At 35.2% G+C, this 26,250-nt stretch overlaps 10 protein-coding genes across 10 annotated transcripts; 7 read left to right on the top strand and 3 right to left on the bottom strand.

Moving 5' to 3' along the window:
* Nucleotides 1-315: 315 nt before the first annotated feature.
* Nucleotides 316-6,696, top strand: ELE39_000130 (membrane associated transmembrane domain near C; the record flags this gene model as incomplete). The annotated part of the gene is made up of 1 exon (XM_067343154.1): nt 316-6,696. The coding sequence occupies one exon, from the start codon at nt 316-318 to the stop codon at nt 6,694-6,696; it is 6,381 nt and encodes a 2,126-aa protein (XP_067201088.1).
* Nucleotides 6,697-7,907: 1,211 nt separating this feature from the next.
* Nucleotides 7,908-9,215, top strand: ELE39_000129 (uncharacterized protein; the record flags this gene model as incomplete). Its single annotated transcript, XM_067343153.1, has 1 exon — nt 7,908-9,215. The coding sequence occupies one exon, from the start codon at nt 7,908-7,910 to the stop codon at nt 9,213-9,215; it is 1,308 nt and encodes a 435-aa protein (XP_067201087.1).
* A 367-nt stretch (nt 9,216-9,582) lies between these two features.
* Nucleotides 9,583-10,956, top strand: ELE39_000128 (amino acid transporter; the record flags this gene model as incomplete). The annotated part of the gene is made up of 1 exon (XM_067343152.1): nt 9,583-10,956. One exon carries the CDS (start codon nt 9,583-9,585, stop codon nt 10,954-10,956), a length of 1,374 nt encoding a protein of 457 aa, XP_067201086.1.
* A 485-nt stretch (nt 10,957-11,441) lies between these two features.
* On the top strand, nt 11,442-12,254 carry ELE39_000127 (uncharacterized protein; the record flags this gene model as incomplete). The annotated part of the gene is made up of 1 exon (XM_067343151.1): nt 11,442-12,254. One exon carries the CDS (start codon nt 11,442-11,444, stop codon nt 12,252-12,254), a length of 813 nt encoding a protein of 270 aa, XP_067201085.1.
* Nucleotides 12,255-12,614: 360 nt separating this feature from the next.
* Nucleotides 12,615-14,048, top strand: ELE39_000126 (uncharacterized protein; the record flags this gene model as incomplete). The annotated part of the gene is made up of 1 exon (XM_067343150.1): nt 12,615-14,048. One exon carries the CDS (start codon nt 12,615-12,617, stop codon nt 14,046-14,048), a length of 1,434 nt encoding a protein of 477 aa, XP_067201084.1.
* Nucleotides 14,049-14,179: 131 nt separating this feature from the next.
* ELE39_000125 (uncharacterized protein) lies at nt 14,180-15,385 on the bottom strand (the record flags this gene model as incomplete). The annotated part of the gene is made up of 1 exon (XM_067343149.1): nt 14,180-15,385. One exon carries the CDS (start codon nt 15,383-15,385, stop codon nt 14,180-14,182), a length of 1,206 nt encoding a protein of 401 aa, XP_067201083.1.
* A 359-nt stretch (nt 15,386-15,744) lies between these two features.
* Nucleotides 15,745-16,186, top strand: ELE39_000124 (uncharacterized protein; the record flags this gene model as incomplete). Its single annotated transcript, XM_067343148.1, has 2 exons — nt 15,745-15,991; nt 16,050-16,186. The coding sequence occupies 2 exons, from the start codon at nt 15,745-15,747 to the stop codon at nt 16,184-16,186; spliced, it is 384 nt and encodes a 127-aa protein (XP_067201082.1).
* Nucleotides 16,187-16,336: 150 nt separating this feature from the next.
* On the bottom strand, nt 16,337-17,176 carry ELE39_000123 (uncharacterized protein; the record flags this gene model as incomplete). The annotated part of the gene is made up of 1 exon (XM_067343147.1): nt 16,337-17,176. One exon carries the CDS (start codon nt 17,174-17,176, stop codon nt 16,337-16,339), a length of 840 nt encoding a protein of 279 aa, XP_067201081.1.
* A 273-nt stretch (nt 17,177-17,449) lies between these two features.
* ELE39_000121 (thioredoxin 4A) lies at nt 17,450-17,878 on the top strand (the record flags this gene model as incomplete). Its single annotated transcript, XM_067343145.1, has 1 exon — nt 17,450-17,878. One exon carries the CDS (start codon nt 17,450-17,452, stop codon nt 17,876-17,878), a length of 429 nt encoding a protein of 142 aa, XP_067201079.1.
* Nucleotides 17,879-18,043: 165 nt separating this feature from the next.
* On the bottom strand, nt 18,044-26,227 carry ELE39_000120 (acetyl-carboxylase like biotin dependent carboxylase involved in fatty acid biosynthesis; the record flags this gene model as incomplete). The annotated part of the gene is made up of 1 exon (XM_067343144.1): nt 18,044-26,227. The coding sequence occupies one exon, from the start codon at nt 26,225-26,227 to the stop codon at nt 18,044-18,046; it is 8,184 nt and encodes a 2,727-aa protein (XP_067201078.1).
* Between the last annotated feature and the right edge of the window lie 23 nt (nt 26,228-26,250).

Below are 26,250 nucleotides of genomic sequence, written 5' to 3'. Positions count from 1 at the left end.
TTTTCCCTCCCCCCATTTATTATACTGCTTATATTAATTATCATTACTAAACCTAATCATTTCATATTGCTTAATAGCCCGAAATACCTAACTTATAGTATTTAAGTAATTTTAACCATTATTTATTTTAAAATGCAGTCTACTAGACTTTTGCCGCCCTCCATTCTTATACCGGCTAAAAATTTTACAAAGCAATTAAAATAATCTGAGGCGGGAACTTAAAAATTTCTAATTTTTATTTTATTGAAAGTCACGTTAAATCGAAACAAATTAACTTTAAGATCATTCTCAATTATGCAATAATATTATGTGTGAATGAGAATTCTTAAAACATTACAGACTCACATCATTCTGTGTATTCTGCTTGCCACCGGGTTGTCTAAAGCAACAGTCTCAAGATCTACTCTGAATTGTAAATATCAATTAATCCCAGAATTTATTGATGGCCTTGGATATGGAAATCACGAATTATATCATTCCGAAACTAGAGGAATTCGCCACGAACCAGAAAATAAGATTATTTTAAATATTAGATATGAAAGTGTGATTACTTTATCTTTAGAAAGATCATTCGATAGTGATTTAGATTTTTCTTATTTGCGAATTACTCAAGCAAATAATGAGGAATTAGCTGCTGAAGCAAACTTAACGTGGGGAGGGGCAGGAAATAATACAAGACTCTTTCTGAGGACTAAGCTGATGCCGTCTCAATATCTAATAGTTATCGGTTCAAACTTTATTAAAAATGAAGATGATTTAGAAAAAATTGATGATTTGTATTGCTCACCAATCAATTTTGAATTTGGCCTAACTACTCCTGATATTATTAATTCTATTAGCTCTCTTTCACTGAATGATCCCTTTAAGAAACCTCTTATTAATCTGAGTTCTGATGAGAAATATGAATATATCAATCAAATTGATGATTCTTTTGTAGTTAGAACAACCCCTCTCGGAGTTAACTATTCAAGCAAGCTTTACAAGGCGACTATTTTGTGGTCAAAACTTTTTGTTATTCCTTCCTCAAGGTCAAAGGAAGAAAAGCTACTTAAACTTAACATTGAACTTGGCTTCAAATTTTCGAGAATGCCACTACAATTAGTCATTGAACCTTTAAGAGTTGAACAGGCTCATCGTGAATTAGAGAGTCATCAAATTAACGAAAGTCTTCGCAGTAGGGTTTTTTTTGGAACACCAATTTATAATGGACAGTTGTTTAAAGAAAACATTTCTCAGAAATCGTTTAGAATTGTAGTCATTGCGCCTTGGATGGATCACGCTCCTCGTTTTGCAAAATTTGATCTTAAGATAGCAATTTCCTTCCAAACACATTCTGAAAAACTCTCCAACGAAATTCTTTCCAGTCAAAATGTCTGTAGTCTACCCAAACTACCAACCAAGATTCTGCAAGATGGGTTATTTTCTGAAAAATTTCAAGATTTGAGAAAACCTAGTGCAATTTCTTCAAACCATCTATTGTTTGGTCCAAAACTTAGCTTACATGGGCCATTCGAGTCCCTAACATCTCACACCAACCATGTTATTCATATCCAAACTTCTAGACCTAGTATATTTTATTTATTATCGCATCATGATCACTCTGACATAGCCATAGCCCTATCAAAATCACCTGAAATCTCGGAAGAAGATGAAGATCTTGAATTTTTCTTTGATGACATCTTTGATTCTGAAGATTCTTATGGCCACACTGGTAAATCTACTCCCTGTACCTCAAAAAACTTGAATCATGCGGGGGTAACCTCGAAGGAAATGAATCTTATATACTGTAAAGTAAACGAGCCGGGCGATTACTATTTGCACATTCACAGCTATAAAATCAGTGAGTCTCAAAATTCCGTTTCTCTTTGCACCCCATTTCATCTTAATATTGAGATTTTCCCTATTTCATCCAATACTAGTGGATGCTCACGTCCAATTAATGCCCACGACTTTAAGTTACAAATATCTCCAAACCCAAACAATAGGTTAAAAAGAAGTTACATTACTCCTGATATTTCTGCTTTATCAATTAGCTCTACAGTTTCAGGTTTCTCAAAAATACATACTCAGGAATTTCGTGTAAAGGATCTGGCTCCAACCTACTTATCAATTCAACTCCAAATTCCAGAACATCCCCTTTCACTTGTGTTCATTAATGTTCTATTCGATGACAAAATATGGATGTCATTAACTCCGCACACTCTTCACAATTTCTTTGCGTCAGCTGGACCGTTAGTTTCTGGAACTTATAAATTACAAATTTTTGCGACTATCCCAGAAAACTTTGATATTTATGAACTGGAGTGCATCAAGTTTGATAGCAAGATTTCTCTAGTGCAACTTCCGTCAAAACTTAATGGGCCAGGACCGGGATCTAGCAGCAATAACTACGGGTCTTCCAATACAATTTATGAACAAATGAATGCTGAAGAAGAAAGCCAGTTCATTAAGTGCCAAACATCTCAGATGACACTTCCTCAAGAACTAGATCTAACTCATTACTTGAAAGGAGAAGAGTATATATTAGATGGAACATTTCTAGTTCCTCTAGAGGAATACGAAATGGAAGGCACTAATATCCATGAATCCGAACATTTTCTTAAAGAAGCATTTGTGTCTTATACTATTACTCTCTACCTCTCTCATTCAAGTGTTTTAAAGGCTTCCATTACAAATTATCCTGGTTTAGTAATCATTTCAGCTAGAAACAAAAATCCAACCAAAATTGGGCCAAATGACTCAACCTCGTTTTTCGCAGAATTTAATAAAGGCACTCACGATCTGATATTTGAATTTGACCTCATTGAAGAGGGTGTTGATGAGAAACTTGAAGAAGGTGGTTGTCCTACATTTCGCCTACATTTGTCAATTATCTCAATTGAGGACCTTCCTATTTTCCCTCCATTGGTACTTCCTGAGCTTTATAAGTATGTTACGGAACGCAGGGATCCAAAAACAAAACAAGCATCAGAATGGAGCCATACCGAGCTATTCTCAATATCCAAAGACTACTTAAAAAAAATGCTTCCAGAAAGCTCACTTATTTTTGATCTTTCTAAGAATATGATTTCTATTCCAAATCAAGACTTGAATAAGCATGATAAGAACTTGGTTCATAGGGGAGATTTGTTTGAGATTCGAGAAATGATTTTTTGGTTCTCCCCTTTCATGCAAATTTCAGTGCCTTTAAGCTCAGATCTGGAGGAAATTAGCTTGAATTTAATTCTTGAAGTTTATCCTGCCTGGATACCTATTACAGTTAAACTTTTTGAAGGGAGTGAAACAAATTCTGACAAGAAAGCAAGACACAACTTTGTTAGATATAATAATTTTGTACATACTGGAAACAAAATTGAGTATTCTTTCCCAAGCATTAAGGAAGGCAAGTATAAGCTATTAATCCAATCTAAAAATCAGTTCACAAAACTAACAATGGGAAGATCTGCACTACTTAAAGTTAGTGGATCTATTAAACCCACGCTCAAGAATAGGTTATTTTCTTTGAGACAAGAGCTCATTAGCATTCCTGATATACTTCCTTTTCAAGAATTACCGGATTCACTTAATAGAATTAGGTTCTTATCGGAGTCTCACAGAGGGTTTGTGAGCACTATAATGTTTAACTTAAAAGAAACAAAAGTAACCAAACTGAAAGTCCCTGAAAGCGAGACTCATTTGTTAAGAATTCTTTCCGAGCCAACTCTTATTTCAGGATATGAATTTTATGTGACTATATTTAAAACTAAAGAAGGTGATAAAGAATTCAAAAACCATCCAATCTTTATGTCTGGTAAGTATGGAGATACTCTAGCACTACTTTCATCTGGAGAATATGAAATTCAATTTTCCCCGGCTCCAAACAATATGCCTTATTTAATCACTTTTGGGCTTATTAAGTTTAATCCTGTAGAATATGAAAATTTTTTCAGAAAGAACTTATCTCTTCCAAAAGTTTTTGACAATGAATCAGAAAGGTATGGAAGTGTTGGAGTAGTTGGTACTGGAAGGGTTCGAGGAACTGTAGGCTCAGTAGAAAAAGGTGTATCAAAAATGACTGAAAAGGAAATCTTTGGACCGAGACAGAAGTGCCATTATTATCTGGAGAACTTTAAAATCAGTCTAAATGAAGAAAATAGTCCTTACTTCAACTCTGGAATAATTAATATCTGCCAAGGACAAATTATGACTAGAAGTAAGCTATCAACCTTTTCAAGCAGCATTCATGATTTGAAATTAAATGTAGCGTCATCTTCAATTGTTTATTTACAAACTCACTCTGATTTTCTATATTCATTTTATAGGATTGGAATAATTGTCCCAGAAGGATTTTGGGTAGCGGAACAAAGAGGAACACAGAGCTATTTAGAAGTAGAGCTGACAAAAGGCCAATATATACTTAGAATAGAATCGCTAAATTCCTTTTCAAACTATGAAGAACATGAGATATTATTATTTTCAATTTTTGTTGAAGTTTCACCAATTGATGGCTCAGAGACAGCCTTGGAGTCCTCCGACATAATTGATAACTCATTAGACTTAGATACAAGTAAAAATAAAGGCTTATCTCAATCAAACATCAATTCTAAGTGTCATATACCCAATGGAGTACCGCTACCACTTGATTTAACAAGTATACAGGGTGGAAGCACAGTATTTGGTGGTCCATTGGATACAAATAAGCCAATGTTTGTTTTTAGATCAAGAATCACTCTTACAGATATTCATAATGGTAGGAAGAAAGTTTTCTTTGAACTCAACAAAAAATTATTCCCTACATTTTTAAGGCTTTCACTGAGCCCTGTAAACTTTGATATTTCTGAATCTCCGAATATGCTTGAAGTTTTGTTCACTAAAATCAACTCTACTCCAATTAATCCCATGTACACAAATTTGGATTCACTCCTGAATTCTGTTGAAAAGGTTTTCAAGGTTGATATTGATACTATTGGAAACGAGCATGCTGGAGCTTTAAATATTCCCTTTTGGTTGACTTTCACTCACAAACTTGACTCAATAAATAACAGGATTCCATGTATAGCATTTGATATTATTGTACATACAGTTTCTCCACAAAACCAAGATATTAAGTTTTTGAATCCTCCTCCATTCAGTACTCAGGCGGATACATGGTTTAACTCAATACAAAGCAAATTAAACAGAGCTCTTTCAACAAACACCCTCCCTCAATATATACATTTACCCCCGTCAAATGTCATACTTTCTTTAAATTCAAATGAATTTGAAACTGACCTTCTACTTGACCTCAAAAAAATTTCTCCTGGTCAGGCTCTGTTAATTGCAGATTTATATTACAACCCTCTTCTTGTATCATCAAAATTAACACTTTATTCTGAGCCAGATGAATCCCAACATGACGAAAATGATAGAGAAGAAACGTCTTCGGAAGTTGCATTAATTAAATCCAGCCTATTACACTTCAATGGAAACATCTCCACTCCTTTATATGCAATGGAAAGAATTACGGCTATTCTCACAGCCCAAAAACATCTACTGGAATGCTCTATTAAAAGCCTTCCCCCTTTCAATCTTAAAAATGTGCCAATAATGTTAGGGATTTCACTAATTCCAATTAGTCACGATATTTCAAAGAATCACCCACTCATAGTTTCTATCACACCAGATCCTTCAGTCCCAATTATTGCAGGTCAAAATCTTCATCTGACTATTCGATTATCTACGCCTCTAATGGACAGAAAAGCTCCTAAACGACTTTCCAAGTCGATTTACATCATTGGAAAATCAGGAAGCGACCCGGAAGAACGTTTATATCCTTATCATTTACATATTTTTGATGCTGGGTATACAGTTTCTGTTTCATACAGTTACCATGAATTTTCAAAAATCTTTTCAGAAAGTCAAGAACAGTTTTCCAAACGTGGATTCCTTGTAATTGATACTAACAGTATGTCCCCCAAGAATTTCGCATCGTTTTATAAGGTTGCACCATGGATCTCTGTATATTTAGAGACCAAGAACAAATTCTTGATCGAAATATCAGGCTATAGAGCCAACTCAGTAGGATGGGGGAATATTGTTTGGGATGGAGATTGGAATGCTTTTAGACAAAAAAATCGGCAATCCCAAACATCAAATATTAGAGGTCAAAACTTTATCGAAAAAGATTCTTTACAAACAGTAAAACTACTCGACAATCCATTTAGTGAATCTTCTAATCAAGATTATTCACACGGTTCTGTCCAAGAGTCAGATGCTGATAGATTGTCCAGGAAAGTTATTTATCATCAAATTGATCCTACCATAAACATTGATAATATCAAGTTTGAAGTTCCTGAACAAGAACTACTACAAAAAACTGTAGACTCCAAGAGATCTACAAGAAAGATGTTGTTACTACTAATCATTGTGATTGTATGCTCAATAGCCGTCTACCACTCCCCCATTTATACACCTATGAAGAATTCAATCAGTTATATGGTTTCTAAGCTCACTTCTAACAGAAATAAAAGGGAATACAACTTATTAGGAGATAGGAACGACTTTGACTTCCTGAATAATGCTGTAAGTGATGATGAGGAACAAGACTCTGGAGAGTTCAACAATAATTTAAGTAATAAATGTGATGTTAAACATGGCTGTTTTTCGAGCCCTACGAGTGATCAAAAAGTAATAAATGTCTCACAACCATCTCTGGTAAATCCAAAAAAATCGAATTAATGCATGTATTATTCATTAATTCAATGCGTACCCGTCCCATAGGTTCATATTGGGTCTAGTTGTCTTCATTATATTAGCTATATAGATTTAAGTGATTGCACTTTTAATGTAATAATAAATCACAATTTATTTTGTATTTTTTTCCATAAATAATAGTAATTATTTGCCGAGGGGCGCCTGACGCGCCAGGCAAAATAGGCGCCAACGAACCACGTATATGTATCCTTGAATTAGAGGCTTCTGGATTTAATAAGAAACACTTGACAGGCACAAAAGAAAAGAGCTTGTTAGCAGAGTCGCTCTAACTTCTGACAACTGAATTTATCGGTTAGCGTTTGGAGACGCTTAAGTACAGATATAGAGCTACTTTGCTTACTTCCTCTCCTAGTGGGAGTTTACAAGGAGAGTGGACGCACCTTTGATATTAAAGCCGTTTAAAGGGCGGTTTGTTGTTAATATCTTTCAAGGTTTAATACTTTTTGAAGTGGTAATATAATCAATCAAAGGAGTCCATTTTAAACAGTTTGTCGCCTTTTCAGGCTTGGATGTATCCTGGGAGACAACTAAGAAGAAGCTCTTTCTGATTATAAACTTCAGCATCGGCCACAATAGTATAGAAGAAGTGATTGAACAAACTGTATATCTATGTAACATATAGACATAGATATATAAGTTATACTTAACCTTTTCCATCGCTTTATTATTATTACTATTACTATTATTATCATTTAAAGAGGACTCACGAGGAGTTGACAAGAGTGTGTCTTATTTCTAAATTTGAGTCGTTTGAAGCGAGGAACGGCTAAGATACATGTAATTTGACCAAGTCGTAGTGTATGTATTAATAGTCCAATATTCTTTCTGAAGTATCGGAGTTTTATTTGCTCTAAAAGATCTGAACCCTAGTGAGAAAAAAACCCTCAAATTAGAATTTCAGAAATCAGGTTTCCAACTACGTAAGTGCTGTCAAATTTGTGATAATCGCTGTTACCAAGCACGCTTATTTGGCTAAAGACTCAACCAAAGTTCCTATATAGCACTTCCTTTCTCTCTTCCCTTCTGTTTTAGCCACGTTTAATAACTTAAATTTCGATCAAAAAAATCTATTAGACATAGATTCATATACTTCATGGTCTCCAGTTGCTTGGTGCATCTGGACTTCACTCTCAATTGAGTCAAACATTGGTGCTGCTCCGAAACAACTGCCTAATATGATGGTTGGACTCTTGAACCGTCAGGAGGATGTCTCTCCGAATCCTATTTTAGGATCAATCTCCATAACTGGTCCTGTTTTCGATGAGGAGCTGCTTCGTTGGATAGCTGAAGCTGAATACCTTGGTGTTTCCAGGGAAACTGCGATTCTAATTGCTACTAAAAGAAGAGCGCTTAATCTGAACAAATCTGAAAATAGTTTGGTGGTGGACGCACAAAACAGAGGTATTTCCTTGGTTTCTGAAAAACCACCCTCTTGCTCTAAGAACCTTTCTCAATTGTCCGTCAGCCCCATCGGAACGGAGACCAATGCATGTATTAAGCAGGACTCTGCAACGGCTTCTTTACCAAGATCGGAACATGGATCGTGCTCTGAACGCTGTATTTACGAAGAGAACCACTTGAACTTGGAATTCCAAGTAAAGCAGCAGCAAAAACCTAATATTGCCTTTAAAAACTCTTCTTCTCAGACTTCTTCTACTCAAGGGACGATTACGACTAAGTTTGATGGTTTGCTTGACCAGGTTATTAACACAACTATTGCTCATATAAACTTTGATGACTCTAAAAGAAAAAAAAAGAAGAATAAGAGGAGAAAGAGGTTTTCTCAAAAAAACTCTTTAGGCACTTCTTGTCACAATGATACTACATCAAATTCGATTTCAAGTCAATCTATTAATGCTCATTTACTTAAGACAATAGTGGAAAAGGATTCGAATTTGAAAATGGTACTTAGTGATGATAACAATAGTAGTGTAGATACAACCATGGGAGTAGTAAACTCTGGAACAAACCAAGTAGATAGGTTAACAACTTACTGTTCTGGTTTAGATGCAGTAGTGGCAGCACATAGTAATAACCCATTCAATAACAATGGTAGAAATTATAACATTAAGGTTAAAAGAAAGAAGAGGTTTTATCAGAGAAACAATAGCAATGCCAGTTCATCGTCCAATAAGCAAAATCCTACACAAAATATACAGGTTAACTCGACGTTTAATGATTTCCCTGAACCCTCTAGAATAAACCTTAAACACACTAAGAGAAATTTTAACAGAAACAGAAAAGGTTTAGGGCTTCATCCAAATTCGATCGATAAAGTTACTGACACCAGTAATCGCGCAATATCATTATCAAATCCTGAACTTAGAAGTCCTACCCAGCAACCTAAAAGCAGTGGAGGAAGTGGTAGGCGTGCGAATAACTCCGAAAGAGGTCGTATCAGGCCAAGGAAATCGGAGGCTGTAGAACATGTCCGTGAGCAACTTAGAATCGCTTTTAGGTCCAGAGGAGTTTTGGAAATTTAGTATTTAGGTATAAATGGGGGATTGTCGTTACTATTATATAGATTGTAAATACGTCTTCTCTCTAAGTTTAATGGTATAAAGCAGGGTGCAGGTCTTTTGTTTTATATGTAAAACCCCCTGTATTAGGTTCTTTCGGCTATTAATCTGCTTTGTGATAACACTGGATCTGGAAATGTTGAAGCGGCAAGTAATTTGTCGGTACTTAATAGACAGATTGTGAGCGGGGTCTAAGATAGATGTGCCAATACTTAACAACGTCTCTAAAAAGAATTTACTAAAAAAAGTAATTAAAGGAATAAACTTAATTCGATAGTTTGTACTAGACAAATAGGAACATATCTTTATATGGAAAAGTTAACTTAATCTTATGAGAACTCTAAATGAAGAAAAAAGCTTACTTCCCTCTGGATCTACAATTAGGAAGAGCTCAAAGGAGAGCTTTATATCCCGTTTGTCGGAGCAGGTCCTAATTGGGATGGAGAACTTTATTGAAAAAAGGTATAAGAAGGGTTCAATGACTTCTTCGTTTTTTGCTTTGGTGAACACAACAATGGGTGTTGGAATACTTGGATTACCTTGGGCGTACAGTAAAAATGGGCTTTTACAAGGAATTTTAATGACAATAATATCAGGCATGTTTTCAACACTTGCATGCATTCTTCTCTCTGAAATATCACTTAATGAAGATCCGACAGGTACAATGATGCCCGTAACATATTATTCAATTGCTGAGAAAACTTTCCCGAAATTAAAATCATTAATTGACACGTCTATACTAATTATGTCTCTTGGCTCGTGTATTACTTACCTTATGGTTGTTGTTGCCGTAATACAAACTCTCTTTGGAGGTTTTCTTGCTCCATATTTATCAGAGTCTAATACAAGAACTGCAATTCTATTATTTGTTGTGATTTTTATTATCGGTCCAGCCAGTTATCCTACATCTCTCGCTGAGCTTACGATCATTAACTGGATTGCTGTATTTTCATCTCTCTATGTTGCAGCAGTTGTAATCTTCAGCTTCCTTGTTGGCCTCCCAGAACTTTCAACAATGCTTGAGAAGGTTGAATTCATTTCAACTAGGAGACCAATTTTTATGCTCCAAACATTTCCAATATTTGTATTTTCTTTCACATGTCACCACAACTTCCTGAATGTTGCAAATGAGCTTGCAGACAAGACATTATACAAATTAATTTTCTCATCATTCATTTCACTTGGATTTTGTACTTTAATTTACATTTTTATGGGCTCTTCAGGTTATATGTTGTTTGGAAACACCCTAAAGTCCTCTGATATTCTCAGCATGTTTGATACTCAATCTTTGACTATTGTTATTGCTAAAATTGTACTGGTTTCGTCACTTGTATTTTCATTCCCAGTATCTTGCCATTCATTCAGAAAGTCTCTTGCCGTTATCATTAAGAGTGGAGAAGATGCAGAAGGCTCATCAACAAAAGATCGCCACTTACTTAGAACACTTACCTTTATTTTCCTCTTTATCTGTACAACTGTTACATATTTTGTTTCTGACCTTGGGCTCACATACGAATTTGTTGGATTATTCTGTTCAAATACTGTATGTTACTTCCTTCCAGCTGTTCTCCATCTCAAGTTGTTTTCAGATTCTCCTTGGAACGCCTCGAAGATTATGGCTGTAATCCTGCTGATTTTCTCTATTTTGGTCTACCCCCTATGTTTCTCAGCAATCATATATACTCACTTTTTCTCAAATCATTGAGCTTATCATCAGAATAACATGTTTCCGCTCTTTTTCGACTCTCCTAAATCTTTTTCGAGGAAAATTTATAAAATTTATCTATTACGCTACTATTATAATTAACTATGCAAGAATTGTATCAATTAATTAAAATTTTGATTTAAAATTTCTTTCTGCGACTTTGTGGATAGAATTATGACTACATTGTCAATGCTGTCGCTCTAAAACCTATAGTAACCGTAATTAGTTAATTTACTTTCGTTTATTTCGATGCGTTAATTTTTCTCCCCCTTCCGTTTTATCACGGTGCATGCAGATTAAACTGGTAACTGAATTACCGCCAAATTGCGCATGAATTTTTTGCAAGGTCTCCAAAAATTGCATAAAAAAGAGAAAAAATAATTTTACTTAAGAAACTAGCGAACTACATGAGTATTTAATCTTTATTAAAAAATTTTCATGTTTTGTTTTTCTAACAGATTTGCCAACTTTTAAACTGAAAAAAAATGGAATGCATAGTGAATATAATTAATAACATTTCAAATAGAATATGCTGTCACAATAATTATTTCTCGAGAGATGAGGAACGAAACTCTAACGAAGAGTACCAAGATATTAATGACTATTACTCTTATTTCAATGCAAAGCATAATTTAATTAACAACGACGTGTTCGAGAAAAGTTTGTTTACATCAATAGGACATGGGAATGAATATCTTGAACTTTCAAGAAATAATAAATTATTTGGCTCACCAGTATCGCTCAAAAGCTACGTTCAGAATTCTGGAAATCAAATAAAGCAACATGTATTTGAGCATCTTGAAATTTCCAAATGTGATAAACCAGTTAGAACCGGCTGTCACTTTAGTGAGCCTATAAACTACTATAGGAATAGTAAAATAAAAAGAGGCACTATCATTCCAAGGTCAAATTTTGTTTCTCACAATTTAAATTTGCCAGTTAATAAAGATTTTAATTCGCCAAACTCGAATAAGATTCAAGTTTCTTCGGATCCAAATATTTTGGCTACTAAGTCAAAAGCAAACGAATTAGGAAATAAAAGTATTAAAGAAAATCAGATCTTGAAGAAAAATTATTTGGAAATTCCTACAGTGAATAGACCACAAGTTCAAAGCAACCCACCACTATCAAAAATGAATGAGAATCAAATTCAAAGGACACCCTCGATGCCAGCAATCAAGCAATATAAAACGGCGTCTAGATGCCCCGACCCAGTTAAATCTGATATCAAATCTGTTAATAACGAAGATAACAAAGTATTCTTAACAAAATATGGGGGATATTTGCTTGGGCTATAACTCAGACTTTCCTTAGATTTTTAAGTTAATTATTTCATAACCAGGGAATGCAATTCTGTATTGCTGTGATAAAAATTCTAGCTTACTAATTAACATAATGTGCCAAAATAACATCAACTTCATCTAAATTACTCTTTTCTTTATGTAACGCTTGCATGCTTAAAAACTCTGTAATATAAATCGGGCGCCATTAATGGCGCTGGTTTGGGGAGAAAGATACCTGTGGTATGTTGGAATTGAAAGTCTCCGACCTCTTTAAGATGCTTTATTTAATTATATAGAAGAATCAATAGATACGAGACAATAAAGTGTCATCCTAACTTTTTGTGAAAAAAATCTTAAACTATTGGAGATTTTAAAATGGCCAATAGCAAAATTTACTACAAGTTTAAAAGTGAGAAGAAATTTAAGGATCTTACACATGAACTTCCGGCCTTAGTTTCACACGTCAGGTCAAAGCTCAGAGAAATTCTAGATATTGGAGAAGATATGGACATCCTGGCCACACCAAGTGACAAGAATGGCCGAGTTTCGAACGTATACTTTTCAGATTACGAAATTGTAAAAGAGGGAGCATATATAAATGTGGTTAGACTCCCTAAGGACCTGGCAAAGCCCCTTTTAGAAGCAGCCAATTCAAAAATAAAGAATAAGCCTTCAAATTCATCATCACAAACAATAAATTCAGTCACTTCAGGTACTGCTCCATCAAATACTTCTCATATGGGAGACCAATCTATATTATGTCTTTCATCCACCACTGATTTGGCTTCACATAACGGTGGCTCTTCAAAAGGAGGAGAAAACAAGGATGACACTCAAAGTTCAGTTTTAAATAGTGTAAATCTATCAAATAACTCAAAAAATAATTCATCGGAAGACGCAGCTATCCTGTCGGTAATGCAACAGCATGGTGAGAAATTTAAACAGACAGCAGCTCAAAGAAGCGAAATGTTAGAACAGTTTAACCAACGAGGATATTCAAAATCTGTGGCTGCGACAGGAAGCAGATATGGAGCTGGAAATGCTGCAAACACCAATTTTCCTGGAGCTGGCCAATTTAGAAGTGAACCTTACAAAAAGCCTGGAACGATTGGAACAGGTCCTGTTAATACTGGGTCATCAAATAATTATCCTGTTGGGCAAAGTTTCAACGCTAACTTTGGATCTGCGTTTGTTTCTGCTAATTATAATTACAAGAATTCAATGGGTAATACATCGACGGAAGTTCCTGCAGATTATATTTGTCATATGTGCGGTGAGAGAGGTCATCACATTCGTGTTTGTCCCAAGGTTAACGAAGGGGTATCTCAAAAAAAAATTAGACCTGCTACAGGAATCCCGAGAAGTTTTCTAAGAGCTATTAATTTTGATGAAGAAGGTAGGCTATATTCAGAAGTTTATTGCCTCCCTGATGGAACATTTGCTGTACTAAAGGATGCAAAACAACTCTCAAGTACAGCCTTTTTGACAAGAACGGTTGAAGATACTATTGGCAAACATATGGGAAAATCAAAGGAAGACACAAGCCTTGTCAGAGACTCATTAACTTGTCCTATATGTGCAAGACTTTTTAGATACGCAGTTCTAACTCCGTGTTGTGGTGAGACATACTGTCAGGAATGTATTATCAACTTTATTAGAAATCATATGGATGCTGCATCAGGGATTTCACCAAACACTATCAAGGGATATTGTCCGCATTGTTCAACCGTGATTTCTATTGCTGATCTTGAACCTAATAATCCAATTCGTAAAAGTGTGAATGTTGCTCTTGGGTTGCAGCCTATTTAATATTATGTATCAATCCTATTTTGAATATTACTTATTCTTAGTTTTCATACAAGTTTAATACAAGAAATAGTGAAATTTAGAATCCATATAATCCTTTATGTGTAAACTTATGAAATATTTATATTTACAAATTAACAATTTCTTATTCCCATTTTTGTCTGTACAAATTGTCTACATTTAACATCTTCCTGCATACTTTTACCTTTTTTACTATAATTCATATAATTTGGGTTATTATTTCGATATGTCGCATTAGAAGCCTGGCTTCTAGCGTCATAATAGTATTGGCCATAATTATAATATCCTTGATTATTGCCAGGGTAGTAATATTGATAGTTCTGACCCATGTTATACATCTGATTCCCATTATAGTTTCCGCAGATCTGAGCATTCAAAGATGAATATTCAACAACTAATGGAGGGAGCCCTTCGATATCAATGTCGTAAGAATCATTTTTTTTTTCCAACATGTTGCAATAGTCCTTGTATTTCTTATCTTTAGGTTCAATTGATGCCAAAAAATCTTTCCACTCCTGTATAGACATTTTATAATAGTTACCTGATTTTGTTGGGCCTTTATCTGATAAGCAACAACAACACCATTTCTTCCAAAAAGCACAACACTTGCCTTTATTACCACCATCACGAGCTATGGGCTTGACAGTTCTCTTGATATTATCAACCTTTTCCCTTCGAACTGCATTTGGATCTTTTTCTCTAACTTCATTCCTGTTTTTATTTTCGCCATTGATATACTTCGAAAGTAAACTTCTCGCAGAGCCATCGGTACTTATTTTCACACTAATTTCATCGCAAGTTTCTTCTTCAACATACATACTGTACCCTTTAGTATTGCTTGGATTTTCATACGCCTTTCTATGAGCATTTTCATATTCAAGAGCTCTTTTTATCATAGGATCAACAGGAACGGATTCCATGCTATTCACTGAGCTGCTAAGTGTTCTTTCTTCAGCACTTTTTTCTTGATTTTCATTACTTTTCTTGATATATTCAATTATTTTTTCTGTTTTTACGTTTTCTTTAGCTAGTACTTTATCTTCTTTCTCTTCAGGGATAGCTTTACGCATTTGTTTAGTAACTAACTCGAGAATTTTTTCCAGCCTCATTTCTAATTTTAAGCAATTAATTTCATCTTTCCGCAATGAAATGAGCATTTGATTAATTTTTGAATCTACACTATTTCCATATTCTTTTGCAAAATGATCAAGCTCTTCCAATTTTTCTGAAACTTTCCTAAATGGCTTTATACAATTATTTATCATAGTTTCATCAAGAATAGTTTTTAGTTCCTGATCATTTTCAGTTAGTCTGCTCATCTTTCAGTTCAATTCCACAATTAAATTTTGCATAGATCTTTCTTTTAATGGGATAAATAAATTGATCAATTGCCACAGCAAAAAACAATCCACTATGAAACATGAATTATTAGCTATTTGTGATTACTCATCGACCATGCTGCTCTTAAAGTGTTATCTAGCTTAATTTTATATTTCATGAATTTTTTCACGTCCATGCATCAGTATTAACGGTACTTTTTTTGGCGGGAATTCGTTTTTATATTAAACAATTTTAGCGAAATAAAACAATGTAAAAAGTGACATGTTAGTAATCTGAATATTTTATTTGTTATTTAGCTGAATAGATATTTGTTTAGCCTAATTTGACTATCGTAAAGATGTTGGATAATTGTTCTAAATCTGTTTTGACTAGACATGGACGAAAAGGAACTGTAATCACTTTTAATATGAAAAAGAAGGAGTCATTTGTTAATGGGTTCCAGAAGAGGAGGAAGGAGAGAAGGGAAAAAAGTGTAGAAAGAAAAAAGTTGAAGGATAAACAATTTAGGGACGGAGCGAAGAAAGATGCAAAGGATGTAATGAAAAAGCATATTAAAACTGTTGAAGAAATTTACAGCCTTAGCCGTAAGTTAGTAAAGAAATGCGATAAAATTCTAATTTTAAAATCAATTGTGAAATTTAGAAAAAGATTCTAACAATGAAAACAAAAAAACAAGTTCAGAAAATCTTGAAACTTCTAGTAATGTTCCGAAGGTAAGTTGTATTAAACCATTAATTAATCTAAATCTATTTGTCCTTTCATTGAACCTAAATAGATAATTAGATATAACGGAAAAACATCAAACAAGAATGAGTATCATCCTTGGAGCATGCCCTGCTCTGTTAAAATAACAGACTCTATATAGTGCAATAATTCAATCTTAATTAGAATATATTTTTAATTATAAAATTTTATGAAATACAATTTGTTTAAACCTGAAGTTGATTAGAGCAAATACTACTGTTGAATGCGAACAAAGGCTTATCAGATTGTATTGCAAGCCTAAATTTAACTGACTGTTCAACGTTCTGAATCTCCTTTTGTAGCAAAAGTTGGTTAGATTGAAATATCTGCCCAATATTATTTTGGAAAGATGAGTTAGCGTTAATTGATATGTTCGTAGAAGAAGCTCCTCCTGAAGGTGAATTTCCTGCTCCATTTGATATACTAGATGATGACTGCTCCGTATTTCCTATATGGTTTTGAGAAAAGGTCTCCGCATTTCTTCTTTTTGCCCAAAGATACCATTGAGTGGAATACTTAATATATTCACATCTACCTTGAAATTCTTCAGATTTTTTTTTAATATTCTTCAACACCTCTTCAGGGCTTCTCTCCTTTGGTCTTAATGTGAATTTATTAATTCCTGTAATAAAAGGAGAGAAACTACTAAAAATATTGCCCATGTATTTGTTTGAAAACAAAGAACTTTTATATGCATTCTCTTGGGAGACTATTGAACTATTGATGTGAAAAATTTCATTTTGAAGTTTCATTATTGACTTTAGTGCTTGCCTTGATTCCTTTTCACGTAGTTGTTCGTCTCTCGGACTCTTCTTCTCAAATAAATTGCATCCTGACTTCAAGTCATCAGCAGCGGATAGCTGTTCTAAACATGAAGATTCAACCGCTGCTTTTGGGAGTTCTCTTCTTCTGAGAATACTTGGGCCTTGATTATCTAGAATCGCTTTATCATTCATATTTTTAGTCTTTGTATCCTGTGAAATAATATCATTTCTCCTTTCAGCTATAAACTGTTCTTCACTCATTATGAACTACCTATTTCAAAATAATATGATTACTCTCAAGTGCTATTCAAATAAAAACATCAGATTATTCAAAAAAAAAGAAAAATTATTAAAATTATAGAAAAAATAACAAAGCAATTTCTATGTTCCCGCCAAAACGGGTGAACGGGCTATTCAGATGCATTAGCAAGGTAATTTATCAACTAATAGATCGCGTTTGACAAAATTTAACTCTTTTCAATCTATTAATTAGCAGATCTGGGTAATTTAAGGGTAACTTTCTAAATTAACAAGATGTCCTACATGTTGCAACATCTCCACAATGGTTGGTCAGTAGATCAGGCGATACTATCGGAGGAAGAAAGGATCGTATGTATACGATTTGGACATGACTATGATGCAGACTGTATGTTAATGGATGAAGTATTATATAAAGTAGCTGAGGATGTAAAGAATTTTTGTGTAATTTACTTGGTAGATATTACTGAAGTTCCTGATTTCAATACAATGTACGAGCTTTATGACCCAGTATCTGTTATGTTTTTCTTTAGAAATAAACATATTATGGTGGATCTTGGCACTGGAAACAATAATAAGATCAACTGGCCACTTAATAATAAACAGGAATTTATTGATATAGTCGAAACAATATACCGTGGAGTACAAAAAGGTAAGGGGCTTGTAGTTTCACCTAAAGACTATTCCACCAAATATAAATACTGAATTACCCGAAGAATTTACATCCATTTTAAGTAATTAAATTTGATTTTGTCCTAAATCTTATTCAATCTTATTTTGTTTCTATTGAAGCAACTTTATATTCAATTATTATTTTATTATACAATGAATTTTGTGCTTTCTTTCCAATAAATATTAATGTTTCCTCTTCTACCTTAAATCAGAACTAGATAGCTGAGAAATTCTCTGTTCAATAATGTTAGCACTATGGCAAATCCATTGAATAAATTGAGTATTGTTGTTTGGATCTATTCCATCTTGAATAGCCCACTGGAGGACCACGTTTTGAGAGTCTGTAAGAGAAATTCCTAGCTTTTGCGAGATTTCAGACCTTAAAGAAAAAAGCAATAATTGTCTCTTTATTCGATGAATGAAAAAAACCCTGGCATTCTTCCACTGGACAATATCATGGATTGCTTGTTTTGCTTTCATCCTATTAGAAGTATCGTGCAAATCTGCAAAATGAATTGCTGCAGCGTGATAAACCGGATGCAATAAGCTGCATCTTTTATTAATCTTTTCTTTTATTGAGCTTCTTTCAGAGGAGTCTATTGGATAGCCCTTAAGATGAAGTAACTGATCTTTTTCCTGGAGAGAAAGTAATTCTGGATCTAATCTCATCATCCATTCCTTAAGCGCTTTGCTTCTAAACTTGATTTCAACAATTCCAGCAGCTTCCAAAACACTCCCTCTTGCTGTAGGATCTGCATACATTTCAATGAACTCTGGATTAATATTTGAGTCTACTACTACCCAAGCTCCTCCACGTAGTTCTCCCTTTGGAGGTATGTAAACAAAGCAAGGCTGCTTATAGTTGACAAGCTCATCAACTACATAAGACCCAAACTTTAGAACTTGGTCGAACATATCTTTCTGGCCTCCACTAAATCCTCTCCAATTTGCAAGAACTATCAGCGGAAGTTCTTCCATATTGAAGTCACGAATTGCTTGCGCAGTCTTATATGCGGAATCAGGGAACCATATTTGGCCTGCTCTGGTAACTCTAAGCTCGCTTGTATGTGGCATTACTGGATCTGCTGGTTGAATGTATTCAGTAACTCTGGTTTCTACTAAAATGAACCCAACAGGTATTCCTCCAATTCTTCCTCTTCCTACTATTACACTTTTTGCCCAATCGCTCATTACTTCTTTGAAGGAATCTTTATCACAGAGTCCGGATAACCAACGTCCTCTCGAGTCTACGCATCCAGTAAGCATTAATCTTGGGTCTTCAGTATTACTATTACAGGAGTAGGTAATATTCCTATATATAGGATCTGTAGGATCTACCATTATTGGAAGCCTTCCTCCAACACACTCAGGTACATAGCTCAACCATCTAAGTATTTCTACACAACCCTCCAAGTCATCTTTAACAACGAGGTGTGTTACGCCATTCTTTGCCATAATTTCTGTACCCCCTAATTCATCATTGCTGCTATAAATCTCCTTTGACGCTACCTTATTTAGTGCTTGGTATCCTGTAAGTACGATTGGAGCTCCGTGAGCTTTTTGAATAACTCTGTGTCCAAGTCTTGCTAGATAAGCTCCAATTCCGACCGTTCTAGTGGTGGCATACGTGATTGTCATAATCGACTTTGATGCCTTCGAGGTTTCGCCTGCAATTCCTCCACTTCCTGAGAGATTCTCAACCCCGAGCCCCAGCTGAGATCCAATAACATCAGTAATTTTGTATATTTTTCCGTCTTTGGGATGCTCTATTACTTCGTAATTAATACTATTTTGCAGACCAAATTTATTATAGTCTTCTTCTGTGACATATAGATACTTGTAGCCCTTAACAGGGTTTTCAGGATCAACAAATTCAACTTTCATGCATTTCTGAACCTCTGTTGCTAGTCCCATTCTAGCACCACTATTGGCTGCAATGAATATTCTTGGGATTCCCAAGCTTCTCGCGTATTCAGATGCTCTTTGGAACAGAAGATCCTCTTGGATACCAAAAGTCCCCATTTGATAAGTAATGTCATTTCCTATAAGAATCACTCTTCTACCTTTTGGGTACTCTGGAGTATGCATAGTTATACACCATGCAACCATCCCACAGGTGTTGTTCCCAGGCTCTCTACTAACACATTCTAGCTCTCCTGAATCCCTATTTATATCTAATTCAACATACTCTAAGAGCTTATTAGGTAAAAATGCCGTCTTTCCACTAGATTGTTCAACGCCAGATTCACAGTTAGTTGAAATTCCTGTTGCTGTAGAGCCACCAGTTCTTGCTGATTTTATATTAGATTTAGAAAGCGAGACACTAGAAGGTGTAGTAACGAAGTATTTTGGGCATTTCTTCCACAAGCTCTTAATTGCTTCTTCAAATAGATCCAAGAAATCGTATATATAAACCGTGTTCAGCTCTGCTGCTTGATACCTTTTCTGATCGATTTTCCCAATTAAAGGATGTGGAATATCCAGAGGTTTACCATCGTAAATGTGTTCATGCTGATATAAAGCCCAGTTTGGTACCATGTTTTCACTACTTGTTAGAATTCTAGACCCTTTGTTTACGTTGGAAACTTCCGCTAGGCTATTGGACTGCTGAAGCCCAGGTAGGCTGAAAGATTTGTCAGATTTGCTTGTAGATAAGAAGTTTAAGAAAGACTGTTTAGAGTCAATAGCTGCAAATACTTTTCCTCCGCTAGTTGTAGGATTTTTTATCTCAACGAAGCTACGTAGTCGAATTGCTTGCCCTGTTGGATTATCTACTACAAAACGAACTGGTACAACTACGTTATTGCTATCTTTTTGATACACTGACCTTTGAATATAGCGAAACTCCATAGTCTGTAGTGAGCTCTGTTGTATTCGTTGTGAATATCGTTGGACTAATGTTCTTGCTGCCTCTTCTGCCATGCTGGTTGTAATGTAGCCAGAGTTCTTATCATTTAAAAGCCCAACAGAGGTAAAAAGAAGATGATTTAACCCAGCATGGCCTCTTGACGCTGAGCTTGAGCTTGTATTAGAATAATTTTGATCAAAAGATAACCAAGACTCTAAAGTACTTAAAGCAGCTATAAAGTATCTCTCCTGTTCTTCAAAGTATGATTCGCTGCATTCATGTTGAACTAATACTCTTATGAAATATCTTCTTTGTTTATTATATCCAGATATTTTGCTTGTAACAGGTTTTGCATTCAAATTTTTGTTGGATTTTTTTGCCAGATTGTCGCTCTCCACTTCCTTTGCTGAAATGAGATTGGTTTGGGAACCAGAATTATTGTCCTTTTCCAACGGAATATTTGATTCAGCAAGCTTAATATTTTTTCCTGAATCAGATTCGTGAGGTTTACTAATATTTGAACTTCCATTCTTCAGTGAAGAATTGTTTTCTTTATTCTCGGCTTCTTTACGTTTGCCGTTTGCAAAATAGCCGGAATATAGCTCTCTAGGAGTACCAACATATAAATTAATCCCCGAAATTGATGTTGGAATTGGCTTAATTGTAAAGTAGCGCAGTCTCTTCAGTTCAAGTGTAGAGAGTAAAGTACTTGAGATATTTCTAATAAATGGCTCTTCAGTAAAATAGTTGTTCTCCAACTCTTCCATTTCAAAATTTTCAGTTTGGCTTAATAGGCTATCTTGTAAAGATAAATTAGATTCTAAATCTTGAGAATTAAATTTATAGATTGGTATTCCTTTTGTAGATCTGAAATGATAATGGAGAGGAGTTTTTGGATAAACTAAGCTTGCAGAAAGCGACTCGGGGTTGTTTTGATCTGAATATGGAGCTATTGTAAATGAAATCATATGTATGTTATTGCTAGAGAGTTTTTCTTGATATTTATTAATAGTGCCTCTAAGAATTTCCACAATATCCCTAGAGTTTGATTGAGTTTCAATGGAAGAAGAATCCGCTTCATCGTAAATTGAAGCTGTTTCTGATTCAGTAGTGATCTCACCATTTGAATAACTAGATAAAATAACTAACATTACGATAGAATCAACAGATGAAGAAATTTGAGGGAAAAACCCATGTAAGATCTTCAATTCATCAACGCATCGCTCAAATCTTTCTTGGAAATCAGATATTGATTCAAAATAAAGCCCAATGCTAGTTTGAATGGGAAGAGATTCCTCCAACAAGTCATCTGCAATGCTGCTTAAGCTTTGCCCACTAAATGCATTTAGCATACTCTTCCAACGGCTATTTCCACTTTGTAATGCGCCTTTTACATGGCACTTTGAATTAATATTTTTGGATTTAGTATTTGAATCTAGTCTGCTTAGTGCTCTACTTTTAGAATTACTTTCGCTTTGGTTATATTGATCTACATTATTTTGTATTGCAGGAATATTTAATGTATTTGACCTTAAAGGATCGCATTGAGTTTGGAAAAAGGATGATGTTGTTAAAGCATTATGTGTCCATACTCCCAAGACATTGTTAAAGTTCTGGATTTCACCTCTTAAAGGAACCGCTCCCTTAAGGTCTGGGCAATTTGTCATAAGCATACTACTATTCCCAACGGTACCAATATCTACAGAGCTATCCCACACTTCCCCTCTGCTCTTTATAGCATAAAATGACAAGCCACATCTTTCATAGTGACGACGTATATATATTTCGAAAGCTAATTTACCAATAATCGGATTTGGGTGGCCAATACATGCCAAAAGTGTGAAATCAGGGAAATTAGTGAAATCTGCGATCATATTTGATAGGGAGGTTTGTTGGCTATTTCCCAAATTAGGAATACCGCCCCAAGTAGAAAGTGATGGAGTTGCATTTATTGGGTATTGAAGTGGTGAAGAAGGAGTATTAGCGATCGAAATAAGATGTTGCCCATGCATCTGAGTTAATGAAATGAATTGACTATACTCGAATATTTTTTTCGCAACAGACTGGATTTGCGTTATTGTTGTTACATTTTCCTTCATAAGTAATACGTATCTGAATGCTCCTGCCACTTTTGTGTACTCAGTTGACGTTAATTCAGCTATTTGATGGATTGTATCTCTAAATGGAGCAGTACACTGAAGTAAAGATGGGTTATTTGCCATTTCTTTTGCAATTTCTTCCATAATCTCATTCTTCACTCTCAATTGTTGGTGAGAACGACCCATTTGCATTAAATCAGGGAGCTCGTACTCTGTCCTCAGACTTGGAATTATACGTGCTGGGACAAGTGAGGAGCGCTCTTCAAATGACTTTTCTATTTCAATATATTTTAGTATGATTTCATGCAACTCATACATTAATCTCATCCATCTCCCCTTTTCATTTCTTCTTATTATATGAATTAATGGCTCATACTGATTTCTTATAGCAACAAATTCGTCGACAGAAATATTCTCATTATCTGAATCTTGAATAGACTCCTCTATAGTATCACTAACTAGTTTTAAACAGTCCAATATATATACTTCTAAATCTGATGCTGAAGTAATATTTTTTGAATGATTCTTTAAATAGATATTAACATTAAGGGGATTTTCAGAACTTTGTTTTTGTTCAGTCTCATTGAGAAATAAAGTTTTTTCAGTCATTTCTTTCTCATTTTGTGTAAAGCTCACGTTATTGAGTTTAGGTTCATCAACTTTGTTTGAAAGCAGCATTGATGGCATTTCAGAACCATCTGAAGTGAGGTGCTTATCCTGAAGAACCTTCGGCCACTGACCTTCATCTTCGATATCATCATTATCTTCGAATGAATTCAAGAATTGGTCTGACATTACATCAGATTCAAAACAAGAATGATTAGAAATAAATGTACCCAGTTGCCTATCAAACTGTTCATACCAGCTATTCTTGCTCAATTGCTCAAAAGTTTTAAATACATCTTCTATCAAATCAGATATTCTTCTTCTAACTGCAACTTTAATCAGCGGAGTGGCAACTTCACAAGCTTCTTGAAGTTCAATGAACGGCATGATTGGGTCTAAAACATGATAGAACATTCCAAGGGCACTTTTAACATCGTCGAACGCTGGGAAAAATCCATTTAGGGCATTAAGAAGCTGTTGCTTTCCTTCCCTAAAGTTTGCCAAAGCGGCCATTCTAGGGCCTCCTCTAAAACCTCCTGAGCAAAAAGTCTCAAGAGCAAGCTTTGGAGATTTAACTCCCCCTATTCTTGGGAATGGGAGCGGGTATAGCTCCAAAGTAGGAGGGATAAATTCACTCGGGAGCTCTAACATTGCCAAGATATCGCCTACATTGAACGAAGCGCCTTGAGGCTTAGCATGTTCTAGAACTCCGCTATGAGAAAGAGTGAGCTGCATGTATGTTTTCATGATTTCTATTTCAACATATGCTTGTCCCTTTTCACCTTGCCCTCCATTTTGTATTAACCATCTCACCAACTTACCACTAACTGGAGCTCTGACCTGACGAGGATCTTGCTCCTTTAGGAATGTGTAAGTAGTTCCATCAAATGTAACTAACAAATTGTCTTCAGCATCCTTTTTGAAAAAAACCTTCCTATTTCTTCCATCGAATCCTCCAGATATTAAATAGCACGAGTCACGCCCATTTTGCATACTAGGCGGATAGATATTACGTACCTTTGCTGTAACAGAACTACCATTCAACATAATTCTGACATGTTCAGGACCGATAAAATGACTCTCACAGATAAATTTCATTCCTTTGTGAATTAGTGTCATTTCGTACTGAATATTAATGCTAGTTGGAGCCTGGCCCTGCTCAAGCATCCTCACAAATGTATCTTCACTCTCCTTAAAGTACCTGAGCCCATTGAAGCATGCAGCTGCAAATACTGCATTCAAATACTGTGTTGAAACCTTTTTAGTTAATGGCGAAGAAAAATAAACGCTATGTTCTAGCCACTGTGTATATGTGCTTCCAGTAATGAAGTCTTGGTTTTCTAATATTCTACAAACTGCCTCTACATTTGTTCTAATCTCACCTCTGATAGTCAAGCCCTTCAAACCCATAATTAAGTGTTTTCTTGCTTCTTCTCTATTCATTCCAAAAGCAAAAATGTGTCCAAATTGAGAATCAGAGTACTGATGGATATGGCCTGGAGAAGCAACTGAAAAGTACCCCCATACCGTTTGTGAAGATCTAAAAGAAATTTCAAACACGTCCCCACAAGTTGGGGTAAATCCTTTTTCAGCATGCTCAGATGTTATTCTTGCTGCGATAATATGTCTTGGAGGGACATTCCCCTGTTTTCTCAGTCTTCTATATTCTTCAATGTCACGAATCTTCTTCAATGGAATTCCCATTGCAATTTGTAGCTGCGCTGCGGGTATGTTGCAATTAGTTACTCCTTCAGAAACAACGTGCTCAACTTGTAACCTGGCATTAACTTCTAGAAAAGCTATACATGAACGTTCAATGTCGTATAGAAATTCGACAGTTCCTGCAGAGGAATAACCCACAGCTTTACACATTCTCTCTGCCGATAGCTCTAATTCTTTAACAGTATCTTGGCTTACAATTGTAACTGGTCCTTCTTCTATAACCTTTTGGTGACGTCTTTGTATTGTACAATCTCTTGTACTTAATGCAAAAACATCTCCATATTTATCCCCTAGTATTTGAACCTCTAGGTGCCTACACTTAGTAACTGCTCGCATAACAAATACTTGACTGCCTTTTACTTCATTTATAACTTGTCTATAATTCGATTCTAGGTCTTCCATAGAATTGCAAAGTCTAATACCTTTCCCTCCTCCTCCTGCACTAGCCTTGATCATGACTGGAAATCCAATACGTTTACAAACGTCAACACATTCTTGAGTGCTGTTAACGCAGGCTGCTTGAAGCTGTTCATCAGAAACAACACCGGTGAAACGCCCACTCTTATCTGTACTAACAGAAATTCCATCTCCTGACCAAGGTAAACATGGAACCTGCACCGATTGAGCAATGATATTTGATTGAATTTTCTGTCCTACGGTTTCCATTGATTCTGCGGAAGGACCTATCCAGATAATCTTTCTCCTAGCCCTTAAAAGTGCTTTTGGAAGCTCTGGGTTTTCAGAGGCATGACCCCATCCTGGCCAGACAGCATCGCATTCATGTTCTTCTGCTATTGAAACGATTACTTCAATATTAGCATAATTATGATAATTAGGGCCCATAGGTATATCAACATAGTAATCAGCCTCGCTCACAGACTCTGAGTTGCTTTGAATATCTTCAGGTGTTGCCATAACCACAAATTCAAAAGCCTTTTCATTCCCAAACGTAACATATGCCCAATGCCTCATAGATCTTATGCACTTTATTGCTGCTTGTCCGCTTGTGGCCACTAGGATTTTTTTAATAAGATTAACCCCTCCATTAATTTCAATAAACTCCTCTAGTGAAGAATAAATTGGAAGGCTTTCCTCTTCCTTCTTCATATTGAACAATTTGAGCAAGCCCA

The sequence above is a fragment of the Cryptosporidium sp. chipmunk genotype I genome (assembly GCF_004936735.1).
Source record: "Cryptosporidium sp. chipmunk genotype I strain 37763 chromosome Unknown contig_10, whole genome shotgun sequence".
Taxonomy (NCBI): Eukaryota; Apicomplexa; class Conoidasida; order Eucoccidiorida; family Cryptosporidiidae; genus Cryptosporidium; species Cryptosporidium sp. chipmunk genotype I.
The sequence above is the reverse complement of the archived record's forward strand: the minus strand, read 5'-3'. Positions and strand labels throughout refer to the sequence as shown.